The sequence below is a fragment of the Dryobates pubescens genome, chromosome 29, assembly GCF_014839835.1.
Source record: "Dryobates pubescens isolate bDryPub1 chromosome 29, bDryPub1.pri, whole genome shotgun sequence".
NCBI lineage: Eukaryota > Metazoa > Chordata > Aves > Piciformes > Picidae > Dryobates > Dryobates pubescens.
Window position 1 is genome coordinate 3,704,050 of NC_071640.1, and position 23,209 is coordinate 3,727,258.

The following is a 23,209-nucleotide window of genomic DNA, read 5'->3' on the forward strand; positions in this document are numbered from 1 at the left end:
TCCATCTGTGTGTGCTGGCTGTGTGGATTTGTTGGGGATCACTGCAGCCTCCAGTCCTGCAGAAGCCCTGCTGGGTCCTGACCCCCATCTCTTGCTTTGCTCCCTGCAGAACCTGGTGCGCTGGTGTGACTCCTCTCCCTGCAAAAACGGAGGCAAGTGCTGGCAGACCAACAACCTGTACCGCTGCGAGTGCAACAGCGGCTGGACAGGGCTCTACTGCGACGTCCCCAGCGTCTCCTGCGAGGTGGCTGCTAAGCAGCAAGGTCAGTCCCTGCTGTGTGTAAGGCCGCACGGGGCTGGGGAGGGCTCCCAATGGCTCTGTGGAGGGGTATGCTCGTGTGGGGTGGTCTTTGGCACAACCAGAGTGACTTCAAGGATTGCTGTAATGTGTGCCCTCTGAGGCTGCGGTTCCAGAGCTGTGGTCCTCAGTGGGATGTATGATGGTAAGGGTGTCATTCAGGTCCCCATACCTTGCTCTGCTCTCCCTCACAGGCATTGATGTAGCACATCTCTGCAGAAATTCAGGGCTCTGTGTAGACACTGGCAACACTCACTTCTGCCGCTGCCAGGCCGGCTACACCGGCAGCTACTGTGAGGAGCAGGTGGATGAATGTTCCCCCAACCCCTGCCAGAATGGAGCCACCTGCACAGACTACCTTGGAGGCTACTCCTGCGAGGTGAGTGCTGCTAGGGCAGACATGCATATCACCAGTTTCTGCCTTTCTGATGCATGTGGAGATGCCCCAGCTTCAGACTGGCTCGGTGCTCCCTTACTGAGCTTAAGCTCTGCAGCCGTGTGAGAATTGAGTGAACCTCCCTAATAGTTCCCTTCTTCCCTCCTTACAGTGTGTGGCTGGTTATCATGGAGTTAACTGCTCGGAGGAGATCAATGAGTGCTTGTCCCACCCATGTCAGAATGGAGGAACCTGCATCGATCTCATCAATACCTACAAATGCTCCTGCCCCAGAGGAACTCAAGGTAAATTAATTCCCCAGGCTGGGGCATTAGTGGGCTGAGCACTGATATCCTCAGATATCTGCTCATTAGCTGCTCAGGCTAGCAGGAGCAAATGCAGGGGTAGAGGGGTTGTGCTTGCTCATGAGCTTAGTCATCAAGGCCAGGCAAGCCTGGCCATGAGTTGCGTGGTGCTGCATGCCCCCTGCCAGAGCAGCAGCTCAGGCTGCCATTGAGCTGGGCAGGCTCAGCCCCTTCGCAGGGAGGGCTCACACAAGGGACCACCAGGCCCCCCGATACTGTTTGATGAGCTGTGTGGGTTGTTCCCCCATTTCTCTAGGGGTGCACTGTGAGATCAATGTGGATGACTGCAGCCCTTTCTTTGATCCCGTCACCCTGGGGCCCAAGTGCTTTAACAATGGCAAGTGCACGGATCGGGTAGGTGGCTACAGCTGCATCTGCCCCCCTGGCTTTGTAGGGGAGCGCTGCGAGGGAGATGTCAACGAGTGCCTGTCCAACCCCTGCGACGCCCGCGGCACCCAGAACTGCGTGCAGCGGGTCAACGACTACCGATGCGAGTGCCGGCCTGGCTATGCGGGTGAGCACCGCGTCCCCCTCGCCCCCAGCGCTCAGCCCCCCAGCCTCTCAGCCCCCACCAGCACCTTGCACGCCTTCTTCTGCCCCTCACGCCCTCCTCTCCCTCGGCAGGCCGGCGCTGTGACACCGTGGTGGACGGCTGCAAAGGCAAACCCTGCAGGAACGGGGGGACCTGCGCCGTTGCCAGCAACACTGGCCGTGGCTTCATCTGCAAATGTCCCCCGGTAGGTACCAGCTCTCAGCACAGGGTGTTGCATGGGACCTGCATGTCAGCCCCTTGCAGAGAAAGACACTCAAGGGGACAGCTGAGCCCCCGAGGCTGCTCCAGCTGGGATAGCCAGGGGTGAGCGTGGAGGGGAAGATGCTTTGCTGTGGGTGCTCAGTGGATGGAGATACATCTGTGCAGGGAGACCCTCCTCACTTGCAAGGAGACTGGGGCTGTTTAGACTGGAGAAGAGAAGACTGAGAGGGAATCTTCTCAATGCCCATCAATATTTAAAGGGCAGGGGACAAGAAGCTGGGGCCAGACTCCTTTCAGTGGTGCCCAATGATATTACAGTCATAGAAAAATCTTTGAAGGGTTGGAAGGGTCCTTAAAGATCATCTAGTTCCAACCTCTCAGCCATGAGCAGGGACATCTCCTGATAGACCAGGTTGGTCAAAGCCCCACTTCATCTAATAGGACAAGGGGCAACAGGCACAAACTGGAACGCAGGAAGTTCCATCTGAAGATGAGAAAAGAACTTTTCCTGTGAGGGTGCTGTGGCCCTGGAGTAGGCTGCCCAGAGAGGTCTCCTGTGGAGACATTCCAAACCCACTTGGACATTGCGATCCTGGGCAACCTGCTTTAGCCGGAAGGTTGGTCTAGGTGATCAGAGGTCCCTTCCAAACTTCACCATGCTGGGGGGCTGTGATTCTGTAAGACTGGGTTAGGATCAGGGAGAAGGAGATGGCTGTGCTCTGTGTTGGATGCAGAGGTCTGCAGGACAGACTTGCCTAGCTGATCATCATTTGCACCACATAAAGGTGGAGCAAGCAGCTGTGGAGAAGAGCTGCCTTCATTTTGAGAGGGACGCTCTGGGAGGGTTTACATCTAGGTTGTTCTTGCCCATCACTGGTTTCAGAGGACACACCAGGGCCGTGGTGAGCTTCCAAAGCACCTACATGTGTTAGGCTGCTTGTAGCAAAGTGTCACCAGTTCTGACTCCCTCCTTGCTGTCACCTCCCCAGGGATTCGTGGGTGCCACTTGCGAGAACGACTCCCGCACCTGTGGGAACCTGCACTGCCTGAACGGTGGCACCTGCATCTCCATCCACAAGAGCTCCAAGTGCATGTGCACGCCGGCCTTCACGGGTCCTGAGTGCCAGTACCCAGCCAGCAGCCCCTGCACCTCCAACCCCTGCTACAACGGGGGCACCTGCGAGTTCTTCAGTGATGCCTCTCCCTACTACCGCTGCAACTGCCCTGCCAACTTCAATGGCCTCAACTGCCACATCCTTGACTTTGATTTCCAAGGTGGGATCGGGCAGGACATCATCCCACCCAAAATTGAGGAGAAGTGCGAGATCGCCGTGTGCGCGGGGTACGCCGGCAACAAGATCTGCGATGGGAAGTGCAACAACCACGCCTGCGGCTGGGACGGGGGCGACTGCTCCCTCAACTTCAACGACCCCTGGAAGAACTGCTCCCAGTCCCTGCAGTGCTGGAAGTACTTCAACGATGGCAAGTGTGACTCCCAGTGCAACAACGCTGGCTGCCTCTATGACGGCTTTGACTGCCAGAAGTACGAAGGGCAGTGCAAGTAAGTGACTTGCTCAGTGACCTTGTTTTAAAGCGAGGACCTTGGGCGTAAACTTGGAACATAGGAAGTTTCATCTAAACATGAGAAGGGGTGGTAGAGCACTAAAAAAGGCTGCCCAGAGAGGTGGTGGAGTCTCCATCTCTGGAGACTTTCAAGGCCTGCCTGAATGTGTTCCTGTGTGGTCTACTTCATGTGATCCTGCTCTGGCACAGGGGTTGGTCCTAATGATCCTCAGAGATCCCTTCCAACCCCTACCCTTATGTGATTCTGTGACCTCTGTGCTGGTCATCTAGGAGCATGTTCTGCTTTCATCTCATGAAGCTCCTAAGTACAGACCTGTTGTTCACTCCCTACATTCTGTTCTGCTGCCTGTGGGGCTGCTATTCAAGCAACCACACTTCCCCGTGGTCTTACTGAGTTTACACACACTTGGAAGCTCTCTGGGTCTTGCTCATTGCAGATGGCTTCCCTGTATCACACCATAGAAGTGAATTCTCCAACTCAGAGTAGTAACACAGTGAGTTTCAGTGGAAGGGAGACCCCAGCTGGAAGAGCAGCCAGAAAACATCGTAGTGATGTTAACATCCAGGCATTTACCAAACATTGTCTTTGGCAACAGCAGGAACTTAATCCCAGATTCCTGGAGAAACTCTGGTCTGAGTAATTGTTCTGTGTCCCTGTGTCTGAGTCACAGTAATTTTGTCCCATTTTCTGGCGTCTAAATTGCAACAGCTGCTTTCACCCCCATTGCTGAATGCTTCACAGCACTGCATGAAACAGTGGCCTTCCATGTAAAGTGGATCAGTGTCCATCAGAATGAAGAGTACTTGCACAAAAGAGAGGTCCTTGTGGACCATCACTGATTTTCCCAGCAGCCAGGCAGTATGTGCAGTGCTTGGTCTAATTCATTCTCCTGCCTTTCTTTTTCTCCTGCCCAGCCCTCTGTATGATCAGTACTGCAAAGATCACTTCTCAGATGGTCACTGTGACCAGGGCTGCAATAACTTTGAGTGTGAGTGGGATGGTCTGGATTGTGCAAACAACATGCCAGAGAAGCTTGCAGATGGCACACTGGTGGTGGTGGTCCTGATCACTCCTGAGAACCTGAAGAACAACTCCTTCAACTTCCTGCGGGAGCTGAGCCGCGTGCTGCACACCAACGTGGTCTTCAAGAAGAACCCCAAGGGAGAGTATATGATCTTCCCATACTATGGTAATGAGGAGGAGCTGAAAAAGCATTACATCAAGAGGTCAACAGAGGACTGGTCAGATATGTCTAGTGCTGTCATCAACAAAGTGAAGAGCAGCCTCTACTCCAGGGCTGGCAGAAGGCAGAAGAGAGAGCTTGATCAGATGGACATCAGAGGGTAAGGGGGAACGACGGGTTCCTTTCTCAGCGAGCAGGGTTTGGGTTGTGTGTTGCTGCAAAGGGAAGGATGTAGGCCAGATGATTGTATTTGGATGTTGCTTTCTGTGTGAATAGAAGCCGGACTCTGCTCTCACGCGGGAAGAGCGAGTGGTCGCTCAGGAATCCCGGACACAATGCTGCACCAGCTCTCACCATTGAAGGAGTCCTGTGTATTGTTGGGAGCTTGGGCTGGGCTGGGTGGGACCTGGAAGCAGAGGCTGGCCTGACCAACTGTCTGACTTCAGGAAGTCATTAAGTTAAGCCTCAGTTTCTCCCTGGGAAATTCTTTCTACAGCTTTGTTGTAAAACTCAATTACAGCTAGCTGTGTTTGGAGATCTTTGGAATAAACATATGGATCTAACCTTCCCCCTCTCTGTGGGCTCAATCAAAAGCCACCGAAAGGAAAGGAGTTAGAGCAGCGAAACTGATGTGAAAAGATCTGAAGGCTCCCAAACAGCATTATTTAAGACACTGTAGTGTCTGAGTGATTGTACAATGCTGTGAAGCAGAGACTCCCTGCCATTCCTGTAGATGAGGAGGCAGATTTCACAGTATTCATTGAGGCAAATCCAACAGACTACGAGTGTGAGCCACAGGGCTTGGGCCACAGGGAAGCAAGGAGATGGCTTCCCACCTTCTGGTTCCCACTGAGGGGAGGTTGAGGGGAGAAGGGAGATGGGGCTCATCTGCCTTCACAGTGTGGTCATTGCTTCACGTTCCTCACTGACTCTTCTCTCACACAGCTCCATTGTCTACTTGGAGATTGATAACCGCCAGTGCATCCAGTCCTCTTCCCAGTGCTTCCAGAGTGCAACCGATGTGGCAGCCTTCCTGGGTGCCTTGGCCTCTCTTGGCAACCTGAACATACCCTACAAAATAGAAGCTGTTAAAAGTAAGTATGGCTGGAACTAGATGATCCTTGAGGTCCCTTCCAACCTTGACAATTTAATGATTCTATGGTCAGCTGGGGAAGGAGAGACAGCCAAAACGTCCCAGCCTTATCCGTGTCAGTGTTTGAGCACAGCCTGGGTTTGATAACCTTGCATCTTTATTTTTCTCTTTAAGTCTGCTCTCTAAAACAATTGGCAAAACCAATGTTTGGTTTGTTTTTCGTTTGGTTGGTCTTCTTCCTTATTTCAGGTTCATTTCAAAATCATTACCACTATAAAAGTTAATAAAACCAAAATAAAATAAAACAGGAAAGGCAGGGAAGAAAAAGCAAAGCCAACCAGCTCCAATCAATCAGAGACATGCAAGGAGTTGAAGTTTGTATCTTGAAAATCCCCCCTAAATCCTTTTGTCTTAACAGCTCAATGCAAGCGCAATGATTTGAAGTTTGCTAATCCTTTTCCTTAAAGGAGAAAAAAGTGAAGCTGTCTCCTGATGCAGCCTGGCTTGTGCAGCAGAGAATTTGCCAATAGTTTGCAATTCTGATTAATAGCGTATAAAATGACCTTCTTTTTTTTTGGGGGGGGGGGGGGTGGGGGGTAGGGTGGGGTGGTGAACTGATTTAGATCAGACTTAGGTACCTCTATTAACTAATTTTCCTTCATTTCCACTCTGCCACTGGTTTGCTATGCAGCTTCATGTTTCAGCATCTCTCTGTGCCCCGCTGTTTTGTAGGTGAAACAGCTGAGCCCACAAAGAACTCCCAGCTGTATCCTATGTACGTGGTGGGGGTGGCTGTGCTGGTCTTGCTTGCCTTCATTGGAGTGGGAGTGCTGGTGTCTCGGAAGCGGCGCAGGGAGCATGGGCAGCTTTGGTTCCCAGAAGGCTTCAAAGTGACAGAGTCGAGCAAGAAGAAGCGACGAGAACCACTTGGGGAGGATTCTGTTGGACTGAAGTGAGTAATTTGCTTGCTAACCCATTAAACACAGTGCAGCAGGGCTGCTCGGGGCTCTGGAAAGAAGCCACCTGAATTTTGTTCTCTGGTTTTGTGGGGAGAAGAAAAATCAGATTTCTTGAAGTCATACTGTGGTGCATCATGTTGGTGTGGTAGGGAGGAGAAAAAAATCAGGTTTCTTGAAGTCATTCTCTGGTGCATCTTGTTGGTGTGGTAGGGAGGAGAAAAAAATCAGGTTTCTTGAAGTCATTCTCTGGTGCATCTTGTTGGTGTGGTAGGGAGGAGAAAAAATCAGGTTTCTTGAAGTCATTCTCTGGTGCATCTTGTTGGTGTGGAAGGGAGGAGAAAAAAACCAGGATTCTTAAAGTTCTGCATGGGGAAAACTGTTCCCATCTGGAGGAGGTTTCTTAATGCTTTGTGGTCCATTTGCACTCGGTCAAAATATGAAAGATGTCCCTAGGGGCAGCCTCCTGGATATTGCCTTGTTGATTCTTCTTTGTGCATGCAGATGAACATTGTCCATCATGTTCCTGCAGAGGAGCTAATTTGTTTGTTGCATGGTTTTATTTTTAAAGACCCCTCAAAAATCCTTCAGATGGCACGCTGATGGATGACAACCAAAATGAGTGGGGTGATGAGGAGACCCTGGACACCAAGAAGTTCAGGGTAAGCTCACTGCCACAGTCCCTTCCTGTGCTGCCCAGTAAGTCGGTCACTTGCGGTCACTTACAGAAGGAGCAGAGTGCTGCAGAATGCAGCAGAGCAGAGGCACCTTCAGGGGCCCAGCTCACGTTGCTGCCTATAGCTCCTCTGCAAACCTGAATGTGACAAATGCACCCTTGAGACCTGCAGAGCTTGCCAGGCTGGAGCTCAACCCCCTCCTCCCACCCTGACCCTGGGCGCTTTGCTCTCTTGTTGCTCAGTTCGAGGAGCAGGCGATGCTGCCGGACACAGACGATCAGACAGATCACAGGCAGTGGACCCAGCAGCACCTGGACGCCGCTGACCTGCGCATATCCTCCATGGCACCTACTCCACCGCAGGGGGAAATTGATGCAGACTGTATGGATGTCAACGTCAGAGGCCCTGGTAAGCTGGACTCCTTTGACTTCTGGGCTGCTTGTCAGCTAATCTAAAAACCCTTCCTTACCCCTTGCAGATGAACAGCTCCAGACAGCCCTGCCTGGCTCTGTTTCTAGTGTGGACTCATTCTGCGTTGCACAGTTGCTGTTGTGTGTGATTTAGAGACAGACCTTGTCCCATTCTGCTTTCCATGAAATCTCTTTTGTTCAGTCTCTGAGCTGGAAATCAGAGAATACAGAAGTACCTATGAAATCATAGAATGGCTTGAGTTGGAAAGGACCCTAAAGATCATCTAATTCTAACCCCCCTGCCATTGGCAGGGACACCTCCCACTAGACCAGATTGCCCAAAGCCTCATCCAGCTTGGTTTTAAATGCTTCTGCAATTTCTCTGGGCAACCTGTTCTTGTGTCTCACCACCCTCACAGTAAAGAATCCCCTCTGCCACTCCTAAATTCTTCTCCTCCCACCAAACTGCACGTTTCACAATTTTCTTTTTAGGTTTTTAACTATGTTACTAGTTCATAGGCTTCTAAATCGTTACACACATTTGGTCTCCTCCACATCTGTGTTGCTGTCCACACAATTGTCTGTAGCATACACAAGTTTGCTTTGAGCAGCCTTCCTTAGAAATTGCTCCTCACATATTCATGTGGAAGCCAGCAGATGAAATAGGAAAAGCAGTGCATGGTGAGATACCACTAAGGAATTTCAGATCTATATCAGAGGAAGGATATTCGTGTTTGATGTTTAGAACCAGTCAGGAACTCGAGCTTGATGCACCCAGGAGGATAAACATCTATGGCAGACAGAGCATCTTGCTGAGCCTCCTGCATTACAGGAGGGTGAAAAGCCTTTTCCCACTGAGTTCCCCTGTGCTTTTCAGATGGCTTCACCCCGCTGATGATCGCCTCATGCAGTGGAGGAGGGCTGGAGACCGGCAATAGTGAAGAGGAGGACGATGCTCCTGCTGTCATCTCAGATTTCATTTACCAAGGAGCCAGCTTACACAACCAGACTGACCGCACCGGCGAGACCGCTCTGCACCTGGCTGCCAGGTACTCGCGCTCCGACGCTGCCAAGCGCCTGCTGGAAGCCAGTGCTGATGCAAACATCCAAGACAACATGGGCAGGACACCTCTCCATGCTGCTGTCTCTGCAGATGCCCAAGGAGTCTTCCAGGTAATTGGTCCTTTTGCCACCACTCTCAGGTTTTTCTGGGGCAAGCGCTGGTGCTGCCTGCTGAGCCGGTCACACAGCTGAGCTTATCCCAGGGGCTTCAGTTTGTCCTGGTGAGGTGCAGGGTGAAAGTCTTGAAAACTGAGGCCCTTGTTAGCTCAGGGCAATTCCAGATCTGCCCTTGGACATGCAGCCCTGGACTGAAAGAGGGCCTGAGGTTGTTTAGCCTGAAGAAAAGGAGGCTGTGGAGAGACCTTTCTCACTCTCTACAACTCCCTGAAAGGAGGTTGGAGCAAGGTGGGGGTCAGTCTCTTGTAACAAACAATAGGATGAGGAAATGGCCTCAAGTTGCACCTGGGGAGGTTTAGGTTTGATATTAGGAAAAATTTCTTCATAGAAAGGGTTGTCAAGCCCTGGAACAGGCTGCCCAGGACAGTGGTGGAGTCTCCATTCCTGGTGAGATTTAAAAGCCCTATAGATGTGGTGCTGAGGGACATGGTTTAGTGGTGACCTGGCAGTGCTGGGTTAGTGGCTGGACTTGATGATCTGAAAAGTCCTTTCCAACCTAAAAGCTATGATTCTATGACCAGCCTCTGGAGAGGTGGTTGCAGGTCCTGAGACCTGGGTACCTGGAGCATCTGCTGTCTGTCCCTCCTAACATTTGTGTTCCCTGTGCTTTCTCCTTTGTTGTGGCAGATCCTGATCAGGAACAGGGCAACTGATCTTGACGCCCGAATGCATGATGGGACCACTCCTCTGATTCTGGCTGCTCGACTGGCTGTGGAGGGCATGCTGGATGATCTCATCAACTGCCATGCAGATGTCAATGCTGTGGATGATCTAGGTACTGCAGGCCACTACAGCAGGCTTCCTCTGAGGTGGAAGGAAAGGGCTGCTAGAATTCTGTTACTCTGACCACTCACTAATGCATGTTGTATTTCCTGGTCTTCCTCTGCAGGCAAGTCAGCACTGCACTGGGCAGCTGCTGTGAATAATGTTGAAGCTGCAGTAGTCCTCCTGAAGAATGGTGCCAACAAGGATATGCAGAACAATAAGGTAGGAGTCTTCTGGACTGACATAGGCAAGGGAAGAACCATTAGGGGAGTCTGCTAAAGGGAAATTTTTGCCTAAAATACAGCACTGCTTGGCACTCAGTCACTGATTTGATTGATGTTGTGCATGAAGCTGTTTGGTTTAGCTTCAAGGAGCACTGTGGGATTAGGTCCTATGGGTGATGTTGAGGGGCCATGCAGTGCTTGATGAGCAGAATGATAAAGCTTTTTTGTGGCCTTCTACTTGTGTGTTCTGGGTCACTCATAGAGCTACTGCTTTGATATCAGTATAAGGACATGGCTCATCAGGGTGGGAAAAGGCAGCAGCAAAGAGGAGAGGCAATTACCCTCTCTTGCCACCCAACTGCATAGTGTTGGGCATGGAGCTCAGGATAATGACAGCCAGGAGAATCTGTGAGCTTAAACTCAACCACCTCTGCTGGCTTTCCAGGAGGAGACTCCACTGTTCCTCGCAGCCAGAGAAGGGAGCTACGAAACTGCCAAGGTCCTGCTGGACCATTTTGCCAACCGCGACATCACAGACCACATGGACCGGCTGCCGCGGGACATCGCCCAGGAGCGCATGCACCACGACATCGTCAGGCTGCTGGATGAGTACAACCTGGTGCGCAGCCCACCCCTGCACAACGGGCCCCTGGGGGCACCCACCCTGTCCCCTCCGCTCTGCTCTCCCAACAGCTACATCAGCAACCTGAAACCTGCCGTCCAGGGCAAGAAGGCCAGGAAGCCGAGTACCAAGGGCCTGAGCTGCAATGGCAAGGATGCCAAAGACCTCAAAGCCCGCAGGAAAAAGTCGCAAGACGGCAAAGGATGTCTGCTGGACAACTCCAGTGTGTTGTCTCCGGTGGATTCCCTGGAGTCACCCCACGGGTACCTGTCGGACGTCGCTTCCCCGCCGCTGATGACCTCTCCGTTTCAGCAGTCCCCTTCCATGCCTCTGAATCATCTGCCAGGCATGCCCGATGCCCACCTGAGCATCAATCACCTCAACATGGCGGGGAAGCAGGATATGGCCATGGGAAGCTCCAGCAGGATGGCCTTCGATTCGGTGCCGCCACGCCTCTCCCACCTGCCCGTCTCCAGCCCCAGCACCGCCATGAGCAGTGCCCCGATGAGTTTCTCTGTCGGCGGAGCGGGCGGCCTGAACGGGCAGTGTGACTGGCTGACCAGGCTGCAGAACGGCATGGTCCAGAACCAGTACAACCCCATGAGAGGCAACATGCAGCCGGGAACGCATCAGCAGACGCAAAACCTTCAGCACAGCATGATGACTTCCCTGCACAACGGCTTGCCCACCACCAGCTTGTCGCAGATGATGAGCTACCAGGCCATGCCCAACACCCGGCTGGCTTCCCAGCCTCACCTGATGCAGAGCCAGCAGCTCCAGCAGATGCAGCAGCAACAGCTCCAGCAGCAAAACATGCAGCCGCAGCAGCAGCAGCCGCCGCAGCAACCCCAGCAGCAGCCCCAGCAGCAGCAGCCGCCGCAGCAGCATCACAACCCCAGCTCCAACGGGAGCGGCCACATGGGCCAGAATTTCCTTGGTACCGAGCTGAGCCAGCCCGACATGCAGCCAGTGAGCAGCAGTACCATGGCAGTCCACACCATCCTGCCTCAAGATTCCCAGATGCTGCCCACGTCTCTGCCATCCTCCCTCGCCCAGCCCATGACCACCACGCAGTTTCTAACTCCACCTTCCCAGCACAGCTATTCCTCCCCCTTGGACAACACCCCCAGCCACCAGCTCCAGGTGCCCGACCACCCTTTCCTAACGCCGTCTCCGGAGTCGCCGGACCAGTGGTCCAGCTCCTCTCCTCACTCCAACGTGTCCGACTGGTCTGAGGGCATCTCCAGCCCTCCCACGAGTATGCAGTCACAGATGGGACACATCCCCGAAGCCTTCAAGTGAAAGAGACAGTGTTTGAGAGAGAGAGACGCTGGTGCTCAGTGGGAGCGAGAAGCTCCAGAGGGGGGAAGAGACCTTTTCTGAAAGGACCTTGGATGCTTTTATTAAAGGACCCTTTTTAAAATATGTTTTTATATTAAAAAAAAAAGGGGGAGGGGGGGGGGGAGAGAGGGAAAAAAAAAAAAAACCAAAAAAAGAAAAGAAAAAAAGTAAAAAAACAAATAAATTCCTTTTTTTTTTGTGTGTGTGTGTGTCTGGTTGGTTGTTTCTCTTTTTTTTTTGTTTAGTATTTATTTATGTGCTTTTTATTTGACATGAAAACACTGCCTTCTTTATTTATATGTTCTATTGTTAAGAACTCAACGTGGGACACCAGTTGTGTTTCAAGGGATCAATTAGGTGTTTTAGAGGATGTTCTCTTTTGGTTTGGGGGGGTGGGAGGGGGTGGGAGGGGTGTTCATTGTCTTTGATTGGAGAGGAAATGTTTATGTGAAGCTCTAAGCAGCAATTTGTGATTCTGAAATGCCATTAATTTATATATAATTTTTTTTTTGGGGGGGGGGGGGGGGTGTCTCTTTCAAGTTAGAAAGAGAGGTGAGAAAGAAAAGGGGAAGGAAAAATTGACTTAAAAGCCCACTCTTGGTGGTGGGGAGGGAAGGGGTTGGGGAAGGGGAATGACTAGGGGCAGATTTTTTTTTGTAATGTACTTTAAAATGTTTCCTTTGCTGTTCTATCTGAGAGGACATTTTAATGGTACCAGCCACGAGCCTTTGTTTGAATTTCAGTATTATATAGTTGTACATTTGCCTGGATAATAGAAATCGTTTTTTGTTCTCTCTTGGGTTTATATATATATATATATAAAAAAATATATATATAAATATATATATTTAAATAATGTTTTATGAGCTGAAAGAAATCGGGATTATAGACCTGTAAGAACAGGTTGGAAGCTAAAAAGAAAACAAAACCAACAAAAAGCAAAAGCAAAGCAACCACCCAACCTGCAAAACCTGAACACTACCCCCCCCCCAAAATAAAACCCCACAAAAAAAAACAAAGTGCATTTGCCAAACTTTGAAGAGAGCAAGCCCATGACTGTGGAGTTTATACCAAACCCATAACAGTGGAGTTTTTTTTCATGCAGCAAAGGAGACTTCATTTTACTTTGAGTATCTTTACTGTTCTGGCTTTCTTTTGTCCTCGTCGTCGTCGTTTTTCGTGTTGTTTGAGGAGCTGTTTAAGAAATAAATGCCAATATAAACGTGTAAAAACCACATCCTTATTTTAAGGATGGCTTGCCTGTTCTGCAGAAGGCGTGTCTGTTAATGCAGACAAGCCTGAGTGAGATTGCAAAGCATTAGAACACTGCCACCACCCCCTGCTTGCCCCCAGCCGGCTCCTCTGGCAGCGCCGTCGCTGTCTGGGTGGGCAGGGGGGGTGGTGCTGGGCTGGTTCAGACAGGAGGGCGAGGGACAGCACAGCCTGCTCTGTGCTGTGAAACCTTCACGTTTTGTTCTTGTTAGTCTTGGAGTGCTGCATCTTTTTTGATACTGATGTCACACTCTTTCCTGTGTATCATGTAAAATAGAGTATAAGCCTGTGGCAGATTTAATGTTTGTAAATATGGGGGGGGGTGGGGAGGGGGGGAGGGGAAGTTGTGGGTTTGTTTTGGGTTTTTTAAAAAAAAAGGAAAAGAAAGGAAAAAAAAAAAAGAAAAAGAAAAAGGTGGATTTTGTTTCAAAAATCTAAATGAGCAAGTCTTAAAAATATATCCTAAATATGTCACCTTAGAGAGGTGTTGGAATATCACTCACTCGGGTGCAGAGGCCAGCAGACGCCCTAAGGCTAGACTATGTGTATGGGACAGGCAACTAGAGAGCAGTTACTCAAGAAGAGCCTAAGGAAAGGGTTCCTTAGCCTCCTTCCTTCTTCTCAGAACACCAAATAAACCTGCAACTCCTCAAGGCACAGAGCCTTGCTGAGCACTCATCTTAGTTCACATTTCAGCCCGCTGTTCTTGTGACATGCCTAATCGGAGTGATACGGACATCCCGTGGTGTTGAATCTTCCTATGTTTTATAAACTAGAGGTGTAGTTTAAGAGGGGAGGGGGGGGGAAAAAAAAAGAAAGAAAGAAAAAAAAAAAAAAAGAAAGCAAAAAGCTATCTTCTGTAATAAATCTATCTACATGCAAAGTTGTAGTTTGCAAAAATGATGTACTTTTTTGGTTTGGTTTGGTTTTTTTCCTGGTTAACTGATTTGCAATAAATGATGCTTCTGGGCATCTAGATTTTACTAAAACTGGAACCTGGTGTTTTTTCGTAGAATCGTAGAATCACCAAGGTTGGAAAAGACCTCAAAGATCATCAAGTCCAAGCTGTCACCCAACACCTCATGCCTACTAAACCATGGCACCAAGTGCCACGACCAGTCCCCTCTTGAACACCTCCCAGGGATGGGGACTCCACCGCCTCCCTGGGCAGCACATTCCAACATCTAACAACTCTCTCTGTGCAGAACTTTCTCCTCACCTCCAGCCTAAACTTCCCCTGGCACAGCTTGAGACTGTGTCCTCTTGTTCTGGTGCTGGTTGCATGGGAGAAGAGACCAACCCCCTCCTGGCTACAGCCTCCCTTCAGGTAGTTGTAGAGAGCAATAAGGTCTCCCCTGAGCCTCCTCCAGGCTAATCAACCCCAGCTCCCTCAGCCTCTCCTCACAGGGCTGTGCTTGAGGCCTCTCCCCAGCCTCGGTGCCCTTCTCTGGACACATTCAAAAGTTTTGTTCTGGGTGGGTTGGTAGCTGGGGGTTTGATAGCTGCTGTCTGGGCATCTAGATTTTACTAAAACTGGAACTTAGTGTTTTTTTCCAGGTGGGATGGTAGCTGGGGGTTTAGTAGCTGCTGTGTGGGCATCTAGATTTTACTAAAACTGGAACTTAGTGGTTTTTTTCCAGGTGGGATGGTAGCTGGGGGTTTGATAGCTGCAGCCTCGCTGTACTGCAGGGCTGCTTCTTGGCACAAGGTGCCAGCGCCTTCCTCACAGCTTAGCCTCTGTGTTAAAGCTCAGAGCAGGGCTTTGGACAATGAAATTTTCTCCTTAAGCTGTGCAAAACTCTCACTGAGTTGAGACAGCTGGTTTGAGCAAGGCAGGAGGAGCTGTGCAAAGCTTTTGGCCAGGATGGGTTCTGCCCAGGTAGATCTTAGCCTCCTTTTGCCTGTGTTGTAGATGCCCTGGTGTCCTCTCAGGCCTCTGCTGTTAAGTCAGGATCTAAAAGGAGAAACACTGAAAAGCTGTTTTCGTGGCACATAGAAGCTGGAAGGGACCTCAAGACATCATCCAGTCAAACCCCCCTGCCAAAGCAGGATCACTTAGGGTAGTCCACACAGGAATGCATCCAGGTGGGTTTTGAAAGAGAAGATGACTCCACAACCTCTCTGGGCAGCCTGGCTCCATCACCCTCACTGTAAAGAAGTTTCTCTTCATGTTGAGGTGAAATCTTCTATATTCAAGTTGAACCCATTCTTTCTTGTCTTGTTTTAAAGAATGTCACTCAGGCATGTTCAAGGTACTGGATTCTGTCACTTGAAAACTTTCTTGACAGCTTTTTTGGAGCATTCTCTGGTTGATGAGGTGGCCAAGGGTAAAACCTAGCCACATGGTTTTAATTACATGGTGCCTATGGAAACAGAGCCCTCTACAAGCAGTGTGAAGGGTTGTGTGTAGTGCCTCCTACTTTGCACACAGCACTGAGCATATGGCTGGGCTCTCAGCTGTGGTGGCTGGGAACTGGGAAGCAGCTAGAATCATAGGATGGTTTGGGTTGGAAGGGACCATTAAAGGTGATCTAGTGCAACTCTCAGTTCATGAAGGGCAGCAGCACCCAAGGGACATCTTCATTCTGAGCACAGACACTGCACAGAAATGGTTGCTGTCTTTTATGCACTCTTGATTTTTAAGGTAGTTTAATTTAATTCCTTCTCTTCCCCACAGGGACTCCACAGTCCAAATGCAGGAGCAAAGTCCCCAGATGAGTGGATATAAATAGCTGAGCCATGGACCTCCTCCCAGCATCAGATAAGCCTGGTAACTCCTGGAATGCTGGTATTTTCCACTGAGTGGCCAGGGAGGGAGTGGACGTGTGTGTACATGTACCTGGTATCCAGCCCCAGACAGAGTCAGGGCTGCCAGATATTTGCTGTTCAAGCAGTCAGAAGCTGGTGCTGGCATTTAATGTGCCACCCAGCAGCAAGCACAGCACCTTCCAAGCTCAGGGAGCCGATGTGCCAGAGTGTGCTCTCTGCAGACTCCATGGAAAGAGGTATTTTAAACTGAGGACAAATCCCTCTTCTCCCTGCACAATGTGGTTCAGTAGTGAGGATTTTGTTACCCCAAGGGACACCCTGGAGAGCTTCCTGAGCTGTGCTTTTCCCTCAAGTTGTGTCTTGCTGCATCCCATCTGGGATACACTAGATGAAGTGTGTTTGCCTTCACCACGATTCACACATGTGCTCTCCATGAATCATGTCTGGGAACATCCAGCTGTGTTCCCACGCAGCCCATCCTTCCAGGCTTCTCCCACATGGACACATCCCAGTGCTCGTATCCATGGCTGGCTGCAAGCAGAGCATGCCCTGGTGCCACCAGTGAGACTGGAAGATCCTCATGCCTATTTGAGGAATTGATAAGACTCTCTCCTGTCAGGTCTGGTGTGTGACACTCCAGTTGCTCACAGTCAAAGTGGGAATTTGACCTGGAATGGATTACAAAAAGGGGGGTTATGAGGATGTGCAAAACAATATGACATTACAAGAGACAACTAAACATATGTGGATCATTTAGGAAGTGAGGGGCTGCAAAGCATGTGATTTTCCATCAGGATGGGTCAGAGAGACACAATGAGGAAAGAGTGGGCTAAATACCAGGGAAAGAGGCAAACCAAAAAGGTCTGTACTGGCACATGAACAGAAGTAATACGTTTGCCACCAGGTAGTTCCAACAATAAGTCAGAAAAGGTTTTCTAAGCAGTAGAGGAGTAAAGATACACAGTCTGGGTTCTTACATTTATGAAGGTGTCTGCTGACCCACAAACTCCTGCCAGAGGTGATGGTGGGGCCACAGATCCCCACCTGAGACTCTGAGGCAAAGATCAAAGAGAAGAGCAATGCCCCCACTTTCAAACTCACACTTAGGGCTTTCCCATCAGCTCTTTATCCAGGAGGATTTGCCTTCTCCCAGTCCCTCCCAACCAACAAATTGTCCAACCACAGGCTTATCTTTACCTCATGTTGGTGAAGAGGGTGGGAGCTGGATTTGAAGCTCCCGAGTCATGGGAAGCTGCTGAGGAATGAATGGGTCACGGTAAGCACAGCTGGTTAAGCACTCCAGGTGAAAGAGGCTGAGAAGCACTAAAATTACGTCCCATGCCAAGGGACTGGTTCAGAAGTGTTTGCACAAGACTAGCACCAAGCAATTCCGATGGTGCTGATGCTATGAGGAATCAACACCTGAACTATTTGTTTACATGCTGGAGGGCTTGGGTTTTTTTCTTCTTTGTTTTCATTATTCCTGCTCAATTAGATGGGACGTTTAGAAATTGCTACTCTGTATTGCTTTTACCTCCAGGCTACCGGTGTTTGCCCAGAAAGTTGCTACCAGCTGCTTGAACCCTGATCGCTGAATTGCTGCTGCAGCTCAAATCACGCTCTGAAGAATGCACAAAAGGAGCCAAATTCATCCGAGGTGGAATTACATACAGGTTAATGTGGCTGGGGTAGATCGAACGATCACAGCAACTAAATGGGGAAATAAATAAAGCTCAGCTTGTCCAATTTTGGATACAGGATATAACCTAATACAGAATGCCAATACTCCCCATTAGCCATTTCCCCTGTTTCTAAACTCGGAGAGTGATCCTTTTAACAGCAACCTCCTAGGGCAGGGCTGTGCTTATGGTCACCTGCAAGCTTAAAGGTGAAGAAACGATCAGAATTTAATGGGGAAAGGTCGGTACCCTTTTGTGCTGCACCCCAAGTAAGCTGATGGAGCAGGAGAGAACACGGTGCTGTCCTCTTCCCAGCAGCAAGCCTTTCTTTTGGAAATGGGTCACTCTCCAGTCCAGACCCAGAGCACGACAGCTCAGTTAGCAAGCTTCAAGGTAAAAAGAGCTGAATGTCTTGATGTGGCAATTCTTTGCAATCACAGATTTGCCAGGAGAACAGCAAAGGTGAGATCCCATCGTTAGTGTTGGCACTGTGTAGGGAAGCATAAATAGGTTAAATATAGCTATAGCTACAGGTGTAAGCTGTTGCTGGGATTTACAGAGTAACAAATGCATTTTAAAGAAGATAATCAGGCTAAATAAAACTAAAACCATGTTCCCTCAAATTACACATTGGGGGATATGTCAGGGAGGACCAGGGCTTTATCTGTAGTTCATGGCTGCGTTGGGAAATTGTACTTGACAAGCTGGGTTACAAGAATGCTCCTACAAAAGAGGGAGATGAAAGGCACTTGACAAATCACAGCGCAGCCCCTGGTTCCCACACCAGCATCAAAGTGCTGCTTCCCCTGATTGGACTTGGGATTTGAGGATATTACCCTGCTTTAATGATCAAGCGTGCAGAAACAGCTCTTGTGCTGATAATGACCCTTGATTAAGATGTTTGTTTAGGTTGTTAGTATTTTCCTCTCCGAGGCTTGTTGTCAGGTACAGAAGTGTGACAATAGCGGTGCGGCGGCCAGCGCCTGTGAACGAGGCACAGCCTTCTTAGGACCATAGAATCGTTTAGGTTGGAAAAGGCTTTTAAGATCATGGTGTCCAACTATTAACCCAGCGCTTACCGAGCAGAATTCCTACGTTTGAACAGGGACTCCCCCTAAAAAAGGTTCTCTTTTTTTTCTTTGTATGGTACAGCCCCTCAACGGAGAGCTACGACAAGCCACGTCTTGCTTAGCACCAGACATGGTAGAGTTAGGTAATGGTTCAGGCACAACGATCTTAAAGGTCTTTTTCAACTGACACAGAGCCCAGCGGAGCAAAAATCGTTGGACATGCTCGTGTTTGATACCATGCTACAAATCTTGTCTAAGAAAAAAACCCACCAAGCCACACAAATGCGTGCTTCTCTGGAGAAGTGCTTTTATAAGCCTTTAAGTTAACACATCCCAGGGATAGCTGTGTGCAGTGAGGCTGAACTGAGGCATCTGCTCTGCCGTGCGCCTCTTCAGCGCTTCCACACCAGGTTTCCAAGCGTTCGCTTGATCCGTGCCCCTTCACATCATTAATGTGCCTTCGCAAATTAAGCCTCCAGGGACCTCACTTTGCAGCAGCAACTAACAATCTCTCGTATTTGCTTCCTCTTCCCCGATTTTTCTAGTTCCCAGCTTCAGCTGAGCCCCTCGGCAGCCTCCTGAACTGCGCTGCTCCCTCGACCCCTCTGCCCGCAGCTGCCACATGGACACAGACGGGCGCCGGCCTCTGCCCGCCGCGGGCTGGGCTCGGCGCCCGCGGTCCTCTGTCCCGCCCTGGTGGCCGCCTTCGCTATTGCATCCGCCCCGCCAGCCCCGAGGGCTCGGGTGTTCCAAGCCGTGCCTAGCGGCTGCCTGAGGACACGGCGACCCCCACGGAGCCGTGACCCAGCTACACTCCGAGCGCCGGGAGTGTAGTAGCAGTGGACAAGGGGAGATGAACAGATTCCGTGGTAGCTCCAGGCGGGACTCGAACCCGCGACGGGTCGGGAGGGGCGTTGCGCCTGCGCCGGACGCTGTGAAGCCGCTTCCGCCCTCACTGGATTGTTACCCTCCGACACTTCCACGCTGCAAGGCAGCGCCGCGGGGAGGCGGAGCGGAGGAAACACAAACAAGTGCGCGCGGCGCCGGGCCGTGCACGCGTCGTGACGTCATCGCGCGACGCGCCGTGACACGTCGGCGGCGGCGCAGCTCCAGAGCCGGATGTGCCAAGATGGCGGCGGCGGAGGGGGCCGGTGCGGTGGCCGTGAGGGGAGGCGGTGCCCGCTGCTGAGGGGACTCTGTCTGTGTGAGAAGCTGCCAGGTACCGCAGGGGCGGCTGAGAGAAGGGACGCGCCCAGCCGGAGGGCTGGGGGATCCCGGGTGGGCTGCGGGAGGAACTCAGGGCCCGAGGTGCGGGCCCCGGGGCTGGAGCCCCTCTGCGTGTGGCTGAAGCTGCCCGGTGGGGCCGTGCCTTAGGGCGGTGGCACCCCCCGGGACTGGCTGTCGCAGCGCAGGGAGGCGGCGTGGCGGTGGCAGTCCCGGGCCTCGGGCCCCGGTTCCGGTTGTGGTAGGTTGTGGTGCCGCAAGGAGGGGCGAAGCGGTGGAACGCTGCGGCAGGCAGCGGGGCTGTGCCGCCGGGGAGGCTTCCCGGCGGGATTTGGGTCGTCGTGGGTCGTCTCGAGTGCCATGGTGGAACAAGACACACGCTGCAGGCGTTCCGTGTAATATTTTATGGGGTGGGGAAGAGAAATAGAGATCCTGCGGTTATAAGTATTGTCTGGGGTTGGTGGCCGTGTGCTTCTTTGACAAGTCCCGGTTCTTGTCACAACTCAGGGGCTTTTATTTCTGCTTGTTACTTGTCGTAGGTCTGTGCTTTACTGGAGCAGCAACTGGTGGTGACTCAGGAGTACAGTTGCCTGAAACTGGCACCTGCTGGTGTGGTGGATTGCTAGTCAGTCTGCTTTACAAAACACATGGGAATGCTTTATGCTGCTGCTGCTGCTGCCTGTGAATCACATTAAACCCTGTGCCTTTGATTCCTGAAGAGCTCTTTTCGCTGTATAGCACTTCTGACAACACTTGTCATTTGTGAAGAGGCCAGCAGGAAGCTGTCAGGAGTGCTAAAGATGTAGAATGTGCCCAGTTTGGGTGTCCTTTACATGTGTGCAGATGTGCAGCAGTCTGCACAGGGAAAAAACCTGAAAATCTAGTGTCCCAGATACTGACTTTAAAGATGCAAAGCTCATTCTCTAGCTGTTCATGTCCTTGGGGTTGCAGCAGGGCTTTTATTCACCTTGTCATGTACTTGAACATGTTGGTTTTTTTGATGCATGCATAGGCACACATGAGAATATTCATGCTCTGTAATGTGCTTTGTGAGGATACTATTTCATGTTTAAGAGCAACTTATTTAGCTTGAGTCCCTTGGGGATAGGATTAAATTAATTCCTTCCAAAGAAATGATTCCTTCATGCAGATACATTTTCATAGGAGAGTTTAATCATGGCTATAGGGCTCATCAGGTGAAATTTGTTGATGGCCCTGTCTAGAGGGTATTTTTTACCATGCTTTTTTCTCCTTCTCTTTGCTTACATTTTCTTGGCATGTCTGGGAACACCTTCTGCAGTTGTTGTTGCTAACGCTGAGGAGGCCTCACTGTATTATCTACTAATACCCCAGCTGAAAGTTAAGAATTTCCAAAGCAGGGATGGATTGCTCTTCATTTAGGTAGTTAGTTCTCTTCCATAATTTGTTTTCAGATCAGCATTTCTGTTAGCCCTCCCTGCCCCCAGCCCAGCACTGGTATCACCGGGCTGATATCTTCTGTTTAAATTACCTGACACGGGCCATGTTCATTTTATTTGGACTTAATTCTTCACATCTTGCTTTTACTACTGTGTGCAGTCTGTTAATATTAACTTGCCTTCTGGAAGGAAGCTGATACCCTCTTGTTGAACTTCTGTCATGCAGCAACAGAGATCTTAGTAGAGGAATGGCCAGCCAGTGCTTTTAAGTAGAACTCTCTGCTTAATTAGCTGGTTACTGGTACTGGTTGTTACAAAGATAGAGTGAAGTATTAGGCTATCTTTGTGTGCATCTGATAAGACACTAAGGAGGGGTGTCCATGCTAGAAATATGGAAGTGGGTACTTCAGTTGTAAATACAGTCAGGTTTTGTGCTCAGCTGTGTTTCAGAAACAGCTTTTTCTGCTGAGAACAGAACTGCTGAGTAGGTACCAACATTGCTCACATAGGTTAGTCCTTTCCATGAGGTAACTGTCCTGGCAGATGTTTTAATTAATGTGTTTTCCTCCCCACTTCACAATATGTGGCACAAACCCACTGGTTTGTTTGGAGGGGAGGGAGGAGTTCTTGCAGTTAGGTTAATACAGTAAAGAACAGGATGAAGAATCAGTGGGGATTCCCAGAAAGTGGGGATGTCCTGGGGGTTCTTCAGCCTGTGGGTTTCCTGGTAGCATGGTTGGCAGTAAGCAGCTGGAAAACTTTCACTTTGGGTATCAGAAGAAAAGGTTGCAAAGCACTAAATCCTTTTTGTGAGTATTCCTTGAGAGGAGTTTAACAGATAGCTGTGGTTGTAAAAGGGTCTTGAAGACAAATGCAGATGATGCATGAAACTGATGAAGCATTGTACTTAATGCTTTTCTCTTGAAGTCAGATTCTGATCTTCATTCCCAAAGTGTTACCTTCAGCTATGGCTGTGAAATACATGGATGGAGGGGAGAAATTGAGAGCCTCAGTCTCTTGGCTAAGGCCCTCTGAAAGAGTGACTTAGGTGATACGTGGACTGCTGGACTTCGCAGTGATGAGTAGTTTTTTCTTAGGGTAGGTTGTCCTGGTGTCCAGTGAAGCCTGTACAGATCATGCTGTGATGCATACTGAAATGTATCTTAATGAAATTATTTCGTTATGAATCTGTATGAAAGGCACACTTTTGCAATGTTCACTCAATGTGTGGTTTTGTTAACCAAATCCCAGAAGCAGCTTGCATTTGAACTTCTCCACAGCAAACTTCTGGCTTGATTACAAACATCTGACTTTCCTGGCTTCCCATTTTATTACTCTTCCTGACAAGATGCTGAATGTTTAAAAACACCAAACCTCCAACTAAAAATTGCACAGCTTTTGTCTGTCTTCTACAAACAGAAGTGCATCTGGTACAAAACAGTTGCTGTGGGTGCTCCACATGATAGAAACCATATTTGTTGTGTACTATTAGGGAACAAGACTGTCACATGTTGCTAAAGCTTCCCTGAGCTAAACTGGACAAGGACTGAGGAAGAACTATTTCAGCTTCCCTTCTCACAAGGTTGTTAAGAGGTGATAAAATAAAAACACATGTTCTTGATTAATTTACTGAGCTTCCTGTGGGCCAGATTCCTACCTGGTGATTTTTGGAGGTTTTAATGCAGAGCTGGAATGCTTCTGTGCCTGTTCTTTCCATCCTGAAGTACAGCTGTAGCTCTGTTACTGTGCCAAAGTCCCCACTTAGTGTGAAAGCAAGAATATTGGTTGATTAACAGGTGGGGGAGAATTGATTCTTTTATATTATTAAATGCAGTTTGGCTATTATGCAGCATTCATCATATTTCTGATGAAAACCAAGCTGCCTTTCT

General features: G+C 49.9%; 2 protein-coding genes across 6 annotated transcripts in view; both read left to right on the forward strand.

Annotated features, from left to right (window-relative positions):
* The window catches only part of NOTCH1 (notch receptor 1), a 46,623-nt gene extending 34,758 nt beyond the window's left edge, over positions 1-11,865 (forward strand). Inside the window, exons 20-34 of one of the 2 annotated variants that reach the window (XM_054174218.1) lie at positions 110-263; positions 493-677; positions 847-979; positions 1,296-1,553; positions 1,664-1,776; positions 2,783-3,354; positions 4,293-4,721; positions 5,507-5,655; positions 6,387-6,606; positions 7,182-7,272; positions 7,530-7,695; positions 8,575-8,870; positions 9,564-9,711; positions 9,826-9,923; positions 10,371-11,865. In XM_054174218.1, the coding sequence (XP_054030193.1) occupies positions 110-263; positions 493-677; positions 847-979; positions 1,296-1,553; positions 1,664-1,776; positions 2,783-3,354; positions 4,293-4,721; positions 5,507-5,655; positions 6,387-6,606; positions 7,182-7,272; positions 7,530-7,695; positions 8,575-8,870; positions 9,564-9,711; positions 9,826-9,923; positions 10,371-11,849 (4,491 nt within the window). In that variant the 3' untranslated portion in view covers positions 11,850-11,865. The remainder of the gene's footprint in view (positions 1-109; positions 264-492; positions 678-846; positions 980-1,295; positions 1,554-1,663; positions 1,777-2,782; positions 3,355-4,292; positions 4,722-5,506; positions 5,656-6,386; positions 6,607-7,181; positions 7,273-7,529; positions 7,696-8,574; positions 8,871-9,563; positions 9,712-9,825; positions 9,924-10,370) is intronic. The other variant, XM_054174219.1, reaches the window with a different exon arrangement.
* Positions 11,866-19,789: 7,924 nt separating this feature from the next.
* Positions 19,790-23,209, forward strand: part of SEC16A (SEC16 homolog A, endoplasmic reticulum export factor) — a 34,102-nt gene continuing 30,682 nt past the window's right edge. For all 4 annotated transcript variants that reach the window (XM_054174153.1, XM_054174155.1, XM_054174154.1 and 1 more), the window contains exon 1: positions 19,790-19,897. The gene's annotated coding sequence lies outside the window, so the exon portion shown is untranslated. The remainder of the gene's footprint in view (positions 19,898-23,209) is intronic.